The sequence below is a fragment of the Manis pentadactyla genome, chromosome 11 (assembly GCF_030020395.1).
Source record: "Manis pentadactyla isolate mManPen7 chromosome 11, mManPen7.hap1, whole genome shotgun sequence".
Taxonomy (NCBI): Eukaryota; Metazoa; Chordata; class Mammalia; order Pholidota; family Manidae; genus Manis; species Manis pentadactyla.
In genome coordinates, this window is record NC_080029.1 from 109,039,405 (window position 1) to 109,051,446 (window position 12,042).

Here is a 12,042-nt window from a genome sequence, read left to right on the forward strand (position 1 = left end):
TATGCTAAGTGAAATAAGTCAGACAGAAAAAGACAAATAGCTTATGATTTCACTTACATGTGGAATCTAAACAAATGAACAAAACAGAAATACACTCAGACACAAAGAGACTGGTAGTTGCCACAGGAGAGGGAAATTGGGAGGTTGCCATAGGGGAAGGGTGTAATAGGCGAAGAGGATAAATTGGTGCAAACTCCAATTATAAAATAAATAAATCAGGGGGATGAAAAGCACAGCATAGGCAATACAGTCAACCATGTGATAACTTTGTGTAGTGACAGATGGTAACTATACTTATCATGGTGAGCATTTTGTAATGTATGGAATTGCCAAATCACTATGTCGTACACCTGAAACTGATATAATGTTGTATATTAACTATATTTCAATTTAAAAAAGGCAAACTCCGGCAGTCTGCTTTCAGAGTCAGAGCATGAGCAGGACAATCTCTCTACAAAGCAAAGGGGACTTGGAAAGAGTGAACTAGGAATGCCCGGGAACCTGGGCAGGAGCTATCAAAACCCCTGCCATGTTTGCCATTCCTGTGCAATGCTCACCTGAGCAGATTGGTGATATAATAGACAATCATTTCAGCAGGTCAACAGGTTCTCTAGTTCCTTGGGGTTTCTGGTTGTTGATTTTACAATGCAATTCAAAATACATTCACAAAATGATTAGCACAGAAAATGACTAACTCTCTTTCCCTTCATTAGATATCTATTTATTTTATTAGATATCTAATTAGAAATTTTCCTTATGTCAAAAGATACTACCACAGAAATAAATTATTTACAATGTGTCATGAGGTAACCACCTTCACCTGGTTAGAACATGATAGATAAATCATTAACATCAATGGCAAAAACAGAAGTCTCTTGATTTCACCACGACTAAAAATAAAATGTGAGGTAGAGCAGAGAGAAACTCTCATGCAGAGCAAATACTATATGCATCAAATACAAACACATACCACTGTATAGATCCCAGGCTGGACATAGGCCCAATCTGTTAATAAAATTAAGTTTTATTTGTTTGTTTCAGTGACTTCCATTGTATAAAGTCAGTAAGACAGAGGAACAGAACCAGAGGTGACTGAAAAACCACTCTGGCACTGAAGCTGTACAAGATCTGGAGTGGACTCTAGAAAAACGACAACTGAAAAATTAGCGGCCCTGTTTTTTCTTACTGCTCTATGCTTGTCATAAATAAACATCGGGGGTAAAAAGAAAACACACACTGTTCATGCCTAAGTAAACACAGTGGTGGTACTCAGACAATCAATTCAGATTTTATGGAATAGTCCATTGCGAAGCTTCTGAATTGTTGGGGTATTTCACACAAAGCAGCCTCCACCCCAACCCCGGTCCTGCCGCGGCTGCCATTCCTGTGCACTCACTTTGGTTTGCCACAGGAACCTACACATGGCATTACTGAGAGACTCAGAAAGGGCGGCCAGTTTCTTGGGCCGAATGAAGGTGCGTACGGTTAATGCCTGGGGCCCTGTCCACGTCAGACAACACCGAGGTGATAACGCAACGCACAAAAATCAAGTTTGCTTGGAACTCCTGGTAGGGGAGCCCCACTTTCTATGCCCCTTCGTGAAGGAGGCCCATGCCCTCTGGCCGGACAAGAAGGTGTGAACACAGGGCAAGTGCAGTGTGACAGCAGCGCAGTCACACCAGCTGGGTTTCCTCAGAAAATCAATGGGGTGATGCATGTCATGGGCAGACCACACTCTTCCCCATATCCGGGGATAACACAGGCCATGTAGTCAATTTGATTTTGTTTATGTATTCAATTAATTGAACTTCATTTTGAGGGAGGGCACATTGAGGAAATAAAAGGGCCTAACTTTTTTTTTCTTGGTATTCCAGAATCCTAAGGCTTTGAGGGTTACCACAGAGATGAACAATTCAAAACCCCCGTTACGCAGCAAGCTCCCCATTCCTAAAAGGCAGATGATTTTTTTTTTTTAATGACTACATGCGCTCGGTGGTGTGCAGAAATTTCAAGCTTCACCAAGATGGGGTCAATGTGAAGCATTTGTACACGTAAAAGGGTCAAGTGTTTCAGTGATTAACAGTAAAACAAAGACTTAAGGAAATTAGAAGGTGGATTTCCCTGAAGTCTCTCTAGTTATTTGTGCCTGAAGGTGATTTTGTATTTTACGACATTATATTTTCTAATTTCACTAAAGGAAATCTAACCAAATTCGTGGATTTTATTTTTTGCCTCAGACTCAAAACGCTCCAGGGCTAATTCAGGCCTGGCTCACTGGCAATCAGCTGTCTCAGAGGCCCCCTGCATATTTAAATAGCTTCTCGCCTGTTTATTTTGCACTGTTTTATCCTGTAAGCTGTCTCAAGGCCCTTCCAATATAAGCAGGAGGATTTAAATCTTAATAAATTGAAATTTGAATAACAGAGCCAATCTGGGTTTGGGGGTCTTGAATGATTAAGATAAACATCTCTATTTCCCATTCTCACAATATACATGTGCTGAACACATTGCCCTGAGATCAGTGTCAGTAATAATTAAAATAGTAACAACAGCAATAAGAGCAATAATATGTAGATTAAAAATAGCACTTTTCATGTTATAAAGACTTACCCTTACAGTTTTCCATTCTATCTTTAGAATACTTCCAAAAGTTAGGAAGAGCAGGTGTTATGTCCACTTTATACACGAAGAAATTGAGTCACTAAAGATTAAGACATGCCTAAAACAATAGGGACAAGTGGCGGAGCCAGGACCAGAACTCAGGTCTTTCCAATAGTCTTGCCATAATTTGGCCAGATGTGTCAACATTTGTGTGCCAAGAATAAGGCTTTCAATCACATTCTGATTAAACTTACTGGAAATGCCTTCTTATAAGGCTTACAACAAGGACATTACAGAAGTCTAAATTCATCTCTCAGAAAAGATAATCAAAGAGATTCTTCATCAGCTCAATCAATTCTGCAGTTGGAAGTGATGACCAACACTCAAAAACCCCTCTAGCCTCCTGTTATTTTGATGGAAGGCATAAAAAATATGTATAATTTCCTTCTTTGTAATTTGACACCAGGATATCTATTTAGCTCTGTGATTTCTCATCACTCAAAGTGCCAAGGAGTTGAATTTTTAGGCAGAGTAAAAGTAAAATCACAAAAATACAGCCTAACATTAATAGAAACAACAACAATTAAAAAGGCTTACCTTGCAGCCTTCACATGTAATGACACCATAATGGATTCCTGATGATTTGTCTCCACAGATCTTGCACGGAATAATTTCAATTTGAGCTGCAACAGAAGCACGCAACCAGTTAATTACATTTTCTTTTAAACACCTTATAAAAGCGTTCCCTGATCAGCATTTGTATAGTGAAAACTAATAACCTGCTAAACATTATACTGCATTAACTATTCATTGCTGAACTGTGAGGGTTCCCCTAGAGCCCTGGACTAAATTATGGCTGCTCGTTATATAATAGCTTTCGGGTTATTAAAATGGGTCATTTGAGAAGGTGTTTAAGAACCCACAAGAAGACTGGAATCAGCATTTCAAAGCCTTCAAGAACTGGAGAGTTCGCAGTTTAGGCCTCAGAGAAAAGTGGGTCCTAAAATGTTTCCTCCGATCTCATTTTCCATCATTATTTTTAAAAGGTCATAAATCTGTCTTGGCTGAGCACTGTAGCTCGACTGGTACAGAAAAATGTACTCCAGAAAGTCAGGACAACTTAGGAAAACGATTCAATTCAAAATACTCATAAATTATATGTGATGATAAGTTAAGAATTCCTTACTCATCTTCTTTTAATTACTGTGGCTGCCATGTGTTAAAAATTAGTCCATTTGTGTATGATCAAAATCTTTCAACCATAAGGTTAATATCCTATCTGAATTCAATGACAATGAATCCTGACAAATAGAATATGTAAGCTTCTGAGTTCTTAACGTTGGCAATTGATTTCCTGGTGCAGCGTGCATGTGTCTCTACCGAACTGATTACTTAAAGATGCCTCATGCTGGAAGACTAACTAAATAATTAATAGGTCACACACCAAAGTTCTCAAATATGACAAAGCACAATTCTGAGCAAACAGTACATCTCAAGCAGACTTGGAAAGAGCATCATTAAGGATTAAAAAAATAACCTAAGTAATAGAATAATTAGGCAAAACCAAATACTTGGACCACCTATTACATATAATCTACATGCGAAATAAAGAAGACCAACACTAAATTGTATATACAGGATGGCAAAGCTCACCAGTTCACCTGGAACGTTCCATTTGCTAAATTTATTTTACATGGTTTTCTCTACAGAATATCATGTCAGACTGTCTATTAAGTCACCCACACAAACGGAACTGCAAGTACCCAAGTGCATTTCATTTTCGTATGGCCCCTCTGTACCCCATGCCTTACACACAGCAAGTTCTTGCCTAAGAAATATGTTGCACTATGTAAGTAATACACATGTACATACAGCCCACTCTTTCTTCCAGTGCAATTCCTTATCCTGGGATAATTTCCACAACCACTTACTTTGGATTTGGTGCGATGCTATATTCAATATTTAGAGCAAACATTAAATTACTGGATTTAATGTCATTGTAAAGCATGTGTACCTGGTAACTTCAAGGGGACTAGTTCCAATACTGTGGTGATTTCTGGGAGTGCAAATCCTTTTCTATCAATCACTTAGTCTTGGCATACTGAGTTTCATTGTCCAGATAGAGATTGTTCAAAATCTCACATCCAATGTATTTTCCATAATCCTGAAGCTTGATAATACCCCAGTAATAGTGTTTTTGTACACTAATACATCTATTCTGAATTATATGGTATAAGATCACATTTAACAAAAATGGTCATCTCCAAGTTGGCTTACTCATTTTATAGACTAGCTTGACTTCTTCAAGGAAAATTCTTTGTGAAGCCTGAACTTGAATAATGTTTCACACTTAGGGCCCCTTCAATATTTTTAATATAGTCAAGGCAAAGTTTATGCCACAGATTGTCTTTAACTCTAGAGAGATAGTTGTGCCCAACATTTTCAGACACTCACAAAGGCCAAATGGTAGTACAGAGGCTGAAAGGTGTATCAGCTGAAAGTTATTGCCTGGATTTTCCCTGATGAATTAACTAGTCTGTAATAGTCTAAACCAGCCTTCCCCACCCCAACCCCTAAGGAATAGAATAATTAGGCAACACAAAATACTTGGGCCATCTATTAAACAAGATTCATATGTGCAAGAAAGAAGACTGGTACTGAGCTGCTTCAGCTTACGTCTCAACTCAAGCCATAATCACAGAAATCAGACTTAGACAATCCTTGTTAGGTCCTAGAGTTTAAGTCAGCATTAAAACCAGCTGAAGCAATTAAAGCACCACTAATGGTAACTTGGACCATTCAGGAGTTATCTTCATCCCATCATAACAGTGGGGAGACCAACCATATCTATTTAGTCCTTTGTAAGACATGAAGGACCTGGACAGGCCATATGGGGATTGCTGGGTAAAACCGTATCTGGATCAGATGGAAAACAACGTATTGCTCTTCTGTCGGCCTGGTCTCCTGGTGGATTACCCACAAGAACTAATATGATGTTTAAGGCATTGAGCAAAATGCCTGCTAATGGCTCCTGTAATGCTGCCAGTGATATGGAAGGGTCTGCTCACGATGGGGGTGCCCTGTGCCATCCTGGTCCGGCACTTGTGCCCTTGGAACGAATGGCTCCTGGCTTGGCAGGGGAGGGGGTGGTGGTGGTGGAGGTCACTGTAGCACAAACCCAGAGTGTGAACAGGACCTACTGGCCCGAATCAGGCCCCCAAACTTGTCTTCAAGGGTCTCTCGGATCTGGGGGGGGGCACTCAAGCTGAGACATATTTCACAAGATTTACTGGGGCCAAGATGTTTAGTATGAACAGACTCACTGTAGACTGACCTATATTTTCAAGCAGAGGGCCATTTGTATAGACTTTTGTGTGCCTCCAGCCCCTCACTATGTTTATGCTTAGTTTCAGTGGGCAATGTTGGCCAAATAAATCAGAATTAGTTAGAACAGCTTCACTAGGACTGTCACAGTAAGATGACGGAGGGTTCTCTATAGCAATGTTCAGGTATTCTGATTGGTCGGGATAAACTACATCACTAGCTCATGCCTGGGTGGCTCTCTTATCTCAGACGACAATGTCAGTGACAAGTGCTCCTTAGGAAATGACTAAAATCCATCTACTCCAAAAAGCAAACCCTCTGAATTTGATCTGATCACATGTGTTGATATTTCCAAAAAGCAAACATTTGCAGATTGGAGCAGGGCACTTACTCAACTTTCCATTTAATCCAACAATGTACAAAAGCCACCTCCTTCCACCTTTTAGTCAACTTGTAGAATTCAAATGTATCAATGAGAAAAAGAATGTAGTCAATGCCTTGCAAATTTTCAGAAGGAAGACAGTTTAGTTCCAAAAATTTGAGTTTTCATAGCAGTAAGGGAAAAAAGGACAAAAAGCCCTTTGCCCCTTTGCTTTCCATTCCTGAGGCTTTTTCCATTTTCTAACAGGCAGTGTTGTGTCTTTTCAAAGTAATCTTCCTTAAACACAAGTTATGAGTCTTGGCCCATGTACATACTGCACACATTAACTCAGCCAGCATTTCAAAGGATGAGTTCTGTCAGACACCACTGCTGTCACAAGTATATTGATTAAATTAGTCCACATACATATTCATTGCAGCAAAGAGGTTTATTGTGTAGCGGAATATCTGAAGCAAGACGCACACATACAATCACGAATTGGCTTGACAATGAACAATCTCGCTATGAAAAATTCTAATTTGCCCACATTTTCAGCTCTATTGCCTAAATAATTTGCTCTCTCATGCACCCTAAGTAATTCAAGCAGGCGCTCCACACCTGCAGAGGCAAATTTCTGCAGTTTCAAGAAGCTGACAACAAGTGGCAGCGGGGAGTCAGGAAATCCTGGAACGCAAGTGTGCTAATTAGCCAAGTGGTCCTTGGACTGGGCTGTCGTTTAGCACTGTATTTCTGTAAAAGCTTCGCTTTTTACTTTTAATTATAAAAGGAACAAGAATGTAGACAATGGCATTCTTAGCACCTCATTTATTCCTCAGGACCTATTTTGGGAGATACTGGTCCAGAGAAAAATGCCCATTAACCCAAAGAATTAAAGAATATCATTGTACAAGAGTTGTACCCATCACTCCATTCTGTGGGTAAATCATGATCTCTCAACCATAATCTAATGGATTTATAAAAATTAACAATATCTAACATGTATTTGGGCTTGTAATAGGTCAGGCATTACCACATCCCCTCCTGCAACCACCCTGGGAGAGGTAGGTGGTACCATCAGCAGCATCCCCATAAACTGAGGCTCAGAGAGGCTGAGTCACTCACCCAAAGTTAGAGAGCTAGGAAGAGGCGACACTGGGACTTTGTCTTTTTATCTAATTCAGAAGTTTAGTTTTGTTCCCCTTCCTCACCATACCGCATGACCAAGTTGAACTGTTCCAATAAATAGCAAACATCAGGAACGTACTGCTCTTGGTACGCAACCATTACGTGAAGATCAAAAGACACCTCATAAGGAGCTTGGCTAAACTTACTACTCAGAACTCTTTCTGGGAGTTCCTTCTCTCATGTATAACTGGAAGTCATCATTATCCTTCTAGACCATTCTTCTCAGCTTTACAACATTTTGAGTAGAGCTTTTTGATCTTAAACTGATCAATACCAATATTTAACAATTCTTAAAGGCTGGGCAAATTCCTTAACCTCTCTGAGCCTCAGTTGCATAGTTGAAGATTCAATGGTATGCTGTTTAAATGATGCAGCACACATGTGATTATTTTACCTATGTATTCTATACAGATGCATATGCATACCACACAGTTCCTGGAAATACTTGGCATTCCATAAATAGCTGTTGTTATTATTATTGCTACTGTCGATAAGACATCCTGCCTTATAGTGAAATGAAATTATTTTCTCCAGATTTTAAGCTCTCTCCAAAGTGGGGATAGAGAAAAGCTGCTTATCCTCCAAATAATATGACAGGCAGTTCCCACCAGCGACCACAGCAATCCTTCACAACTGGCGCCTCACAGCCACAGCACAGCACTCTACTGCAGCCAGTCATGGGGTGCGTCACAAGGAATTTCTTACTAATAACAGCTTTTAAAAGGCAAGGTTTTTTTTTTATTGGTTCATATAAAAAATAAACTAATATGGACCTCAGGCTACCCCAATAATATCGTTCACTCTAGCTCACTTGCACAACCGTATACTTTCTTGAATTGGACTCAGCAGATTGAGGTTAACCGCTGGTTTGCTAGGAAATGGTCAAACCTTGGGGGCACACATGACAGTGTCACACATATCAATGTCCAGCAATTCTGTGGGTCTTGCAAAAATGGTCAAACTATTGCTTTAAAAAAACAACCATCTTTTACACTAATCTGTCGGTGATGTGTTGTTTTTTTTTTCTGGAGGGCTGAGAATATGGATGACTTTTGATGTGTGATGTTACATATTTCTCTAATGTTTGAATTTTTTACAACCAGTGTGTGTTACTTTTGTAAGCAGAAAAACCAATAAAGATTAAAAAGAAAAACCCTAAGGTATTTGATTTTATTTTCAGTACAATGGCTTGAGTCCTTTATGGATTAGTCTATTTTATCCCCAGTTTAAAACTGCTAGGGTATTAAAGGCTTCTGCAGCCCGGATGGCAGCCTGGCCTGCATGTTAAGGCCGGCTGGTGGGGAACGGAGGAGTCTTCATCTGCTTCCCTGTGGGGGGCTTTGGGAGCTCCTGGCTTCTAGAGTTTTGTGGCCTCTCTGGGTCTAGCCACTTCCTACTTCCAAGGACACTGTGCACTGCCTGATGGAGCCCAGCCGAGGGGGCAGAGGAAAGGGCTCAAATTCACCTGCTGTGAGGCCTACTGCAGAGCAGCTATAACAGCCTGGGGCAGCAGAGCCTTTTTCTAATTTGTCTGCCTGGGTGGGCGCCTTTTTCCCAAGCCATCCTTGCAGAGGTGGTGTCCTTCAGCATGCAAAGGTGCTGGGTGTGCTAGCGGTGGAAGTTCTGGGAGCTGACTGCTTTCTCTCCATTCTCACTGCTGCCACTCGAGGCCCCGGGCCACTGGAAGGATTTGCAGAGAGCCCTCTCCATGGCAGGAGGGGAACAGACAGTGGGTTTCCAGCAGTTTGGCACCTTCTGCTGTCCTGGACCTGTGAGTTGGAGTATAGCACAGATATGTTCCATAGTCCAGGCGTGTTCAATGGTCTTCCTGGGTGGGGAGGTGGGGAAGGCCGAGTTCTAGCTGCATACACAATGCAAACTGATAATCAGCTTGGGCCCCCATTTCGTCTACTCAGTATAATACCAGTGTGCTTCCCTGGTATACATCTTTCCTTCCACTGATTTTGGATTCTTTTATGACAGTACTAGATCCTTGCTGAACATCACGAAAGCGATTAGCCTCTCTAATTAGAAAAGCTCTGCCCCTTTGGTAGAGCAGTCTCATAGTCATTTCTGGGAACAATAATAATGCCTGATATTTGCAGAGTTCTATAATAGTTTTTTAAGTTTTTGTTCTCATTAGCTTGTCTAGATTTTGGTGCTCACAACAACTCTGAAGTAGGCAGTTGGGTATTATTATCCCCATTGTACAGATGTGGAAAATGAAGCTCAGGAGGGTTAAATGGCTTCTCTCTATGTCTAGATTTCCCAGGGCTTAAGTGTAGAAGCAGCCACCAAAAAAAGACTTGGTGTCTCTCTTCTGTTCAAGATTATATGATGCTTTTAGATTTATGTTATCATCGATCTGTGGCTTTACACAGGAGAGAAAGAGCTAGAGGTTGACACAGCTAAGAAGTGGAGCCAGCAATACTTCCAAGTCTCCCTCGGACCCTCAGCTTCCTGGGTGGCCTCAAGCAACTCAACTTACACCTCCACTTCCTCCATCTATAAAATGGGAATAATTCTTACCTCCCAGGCAGGTGATGGTAAATGAATAGTTGCAAAGCTCTTTGAAGATGAAAAGACCTATATATACAGGAAGCTTTAGGAAGCTTGGCATATCATCCTTGGCAAGGACCAGGACGCCATGCCCTCACTACCCACAATAGGTTCTGCTACAAAAAGAATAAAGAAAAATAGAAACAACTATAATTTTCATCTGCTAGCTAGACTCATTTAAGGTTTTTTTTTAACTGTGAGTTGTCAAAATGCCCTCCTGAGGGACTAATGAGTCTAGATGTCACCATCTTTGTCTTGTAAAATAAGAGCACACAGCTAGAGAAGTCACCTCTCCCTCACAGCCCTCACCAGCAGTCACTGAACTAAACTTTCACCAGGGCTTGTGTAGTCTTGTGGGGGCATCAGGGAAATGGCACGATTCCCACTTGTTAAATGTAATAAATGTATGTGTCACCGTCTGATATCCTGAGCCTTGGTATTAAGTTGATATCAGACTCAAAAACCCTGTCAAATTACAGCCATTAAAAAAAAAAGTTCTGCACTTAATTCTGCTCCCCCCTAAAACTCCTGCACCGTACCTACTATTTAAAGCCACCTCTTACAAGCTTTGTGGTTTCTGCTGAAAACTTAACAGGTTTTTTAAAAATTATTTTTTAATGAAGTGTTGTTTAGTCTTGCCAGAATACACACACATAAATAAACACACCTCAGTCACAAGGTCAAGCATTTGCAAACTACATTTAAAAATAAGAGAAAATGGGAGGTGACCATTTCCTTCAATCTTTATACACGTAAGACTTAGGTGCATAAGACTTTAAAACACTTGGCCAGAAGCCCCATGGGAATTCAGAGAAAGCTGAGCTGTGTGTGCAGGAAATGTCTGAAGAATGAGCAAGACAGGCGCATCTTCTCAGGGGGCTCTCTGTGTATATGCAGGGAGTTCTGACAGTGGGAACTGCATATTAATCCTTTGTAGTATGTTTCTATCCCTACTAGATGAAGTTTTCCAGAGAAACTGACTCACATTCCCTCATGCATGTATGTATCTGCTTTAAAAACCCAATCCAAATGAGCACTTTTGTCCCTAGACAGGGAAATACTGTCAGATCAGAGAGAAAAAAGCTTTTTCATATAACGGAACAGTGGATGGCTTTGATTTTTAGATCCAGTTCTTCTAGAATTCTCCTACTACACAGTAATGTACAAAATGCCTAATTTTAAAGCAAATGGTTCTATACCTCTTTTGGTAACTGCCTGATAGTCAACTAAACCTTGAATAAAACAGTGGAACATCAAGAAAAGCAGCTCCCTGATACTCAATTTTACTCATCTAGTGGGCAAATCCTGAAAAAATTCTCACCCTTTCAGGATGGTACCATTAAGATCAGCAAGGCAAATGAACACTTTTCTCTTTTTTGTCTTTCCTAATGTAACCTCTCTATTGCCTTTCTAAACAATGAAACACATTTGTTGTTGACTATTTGTGGGGGTTATGTGAAATCAGGAACCAAGACTAAGGTAACTGCCATTGGACCAATTCTCAGTTGGGATAAGGTCCTTTTAAGATTCTAGAATTAACTATATTGTTTCAATACATAGTTCTTAAGGATTTTCTAGAACCTTGTGATCAGAAATACCTAATGAAAATTCTTCTCTTGAATCTCGCAGGGTAGGTTAACTGTCATTTCATATTGGCAGGAAAAAGAATCCAATTGTACTTTACCAAGTGGTCAGACTATGCTCAAGGAAAATTCCTAATAACTTCTTTTCCAACAATAGGGATGTGTCCCTTACATAACTCTGGACAATATTAGGCAAAAAAAATGTCATCGGACTCACAGAACTGCACCTAATCTTTTCTAGTGATCAACCTCACTCTAGGTACTAATCCTTTTTTCACATTAACAAGAAAAATTGTGCCACATTTAGGTATAGCCTTCCTTTGGTCACAGATGAGCAGTGGGGTCAGCTCTTCGCTTTCATCATCTGAAGTCTGGTTTTCACAACAGAAAGGAAGAATATCTTTAAAACCAAACCAAACTTGAAGATCT

At 40.3% G+C, this 12,042-nt stretch overlaps 1 protein-coding gene across 2 annotated transcripts in view; it reads right to left on the reverse strand.

Moving 5' to 3' along the window:
* Positions 1–12,042, reverse strand: part of RORA (RAR related orphan receptor A) — a 691,178-nt gene that overhangs the window by 29,291 nt on the left and 649,845 nt on the right. For both annotated transcript variants that reach the window (XM_036903044.2, XM_036903045.2), the window contains one exon: positions 3,199–3,284. In XM_036903044.2, coding sequence (XP_036758939.1) covers positions 3,199–3,284 — 86 coding nt within the window. The remainder of the gene's footprint in view (positions 1–3,198; positions 3,285–12,042) is intronic.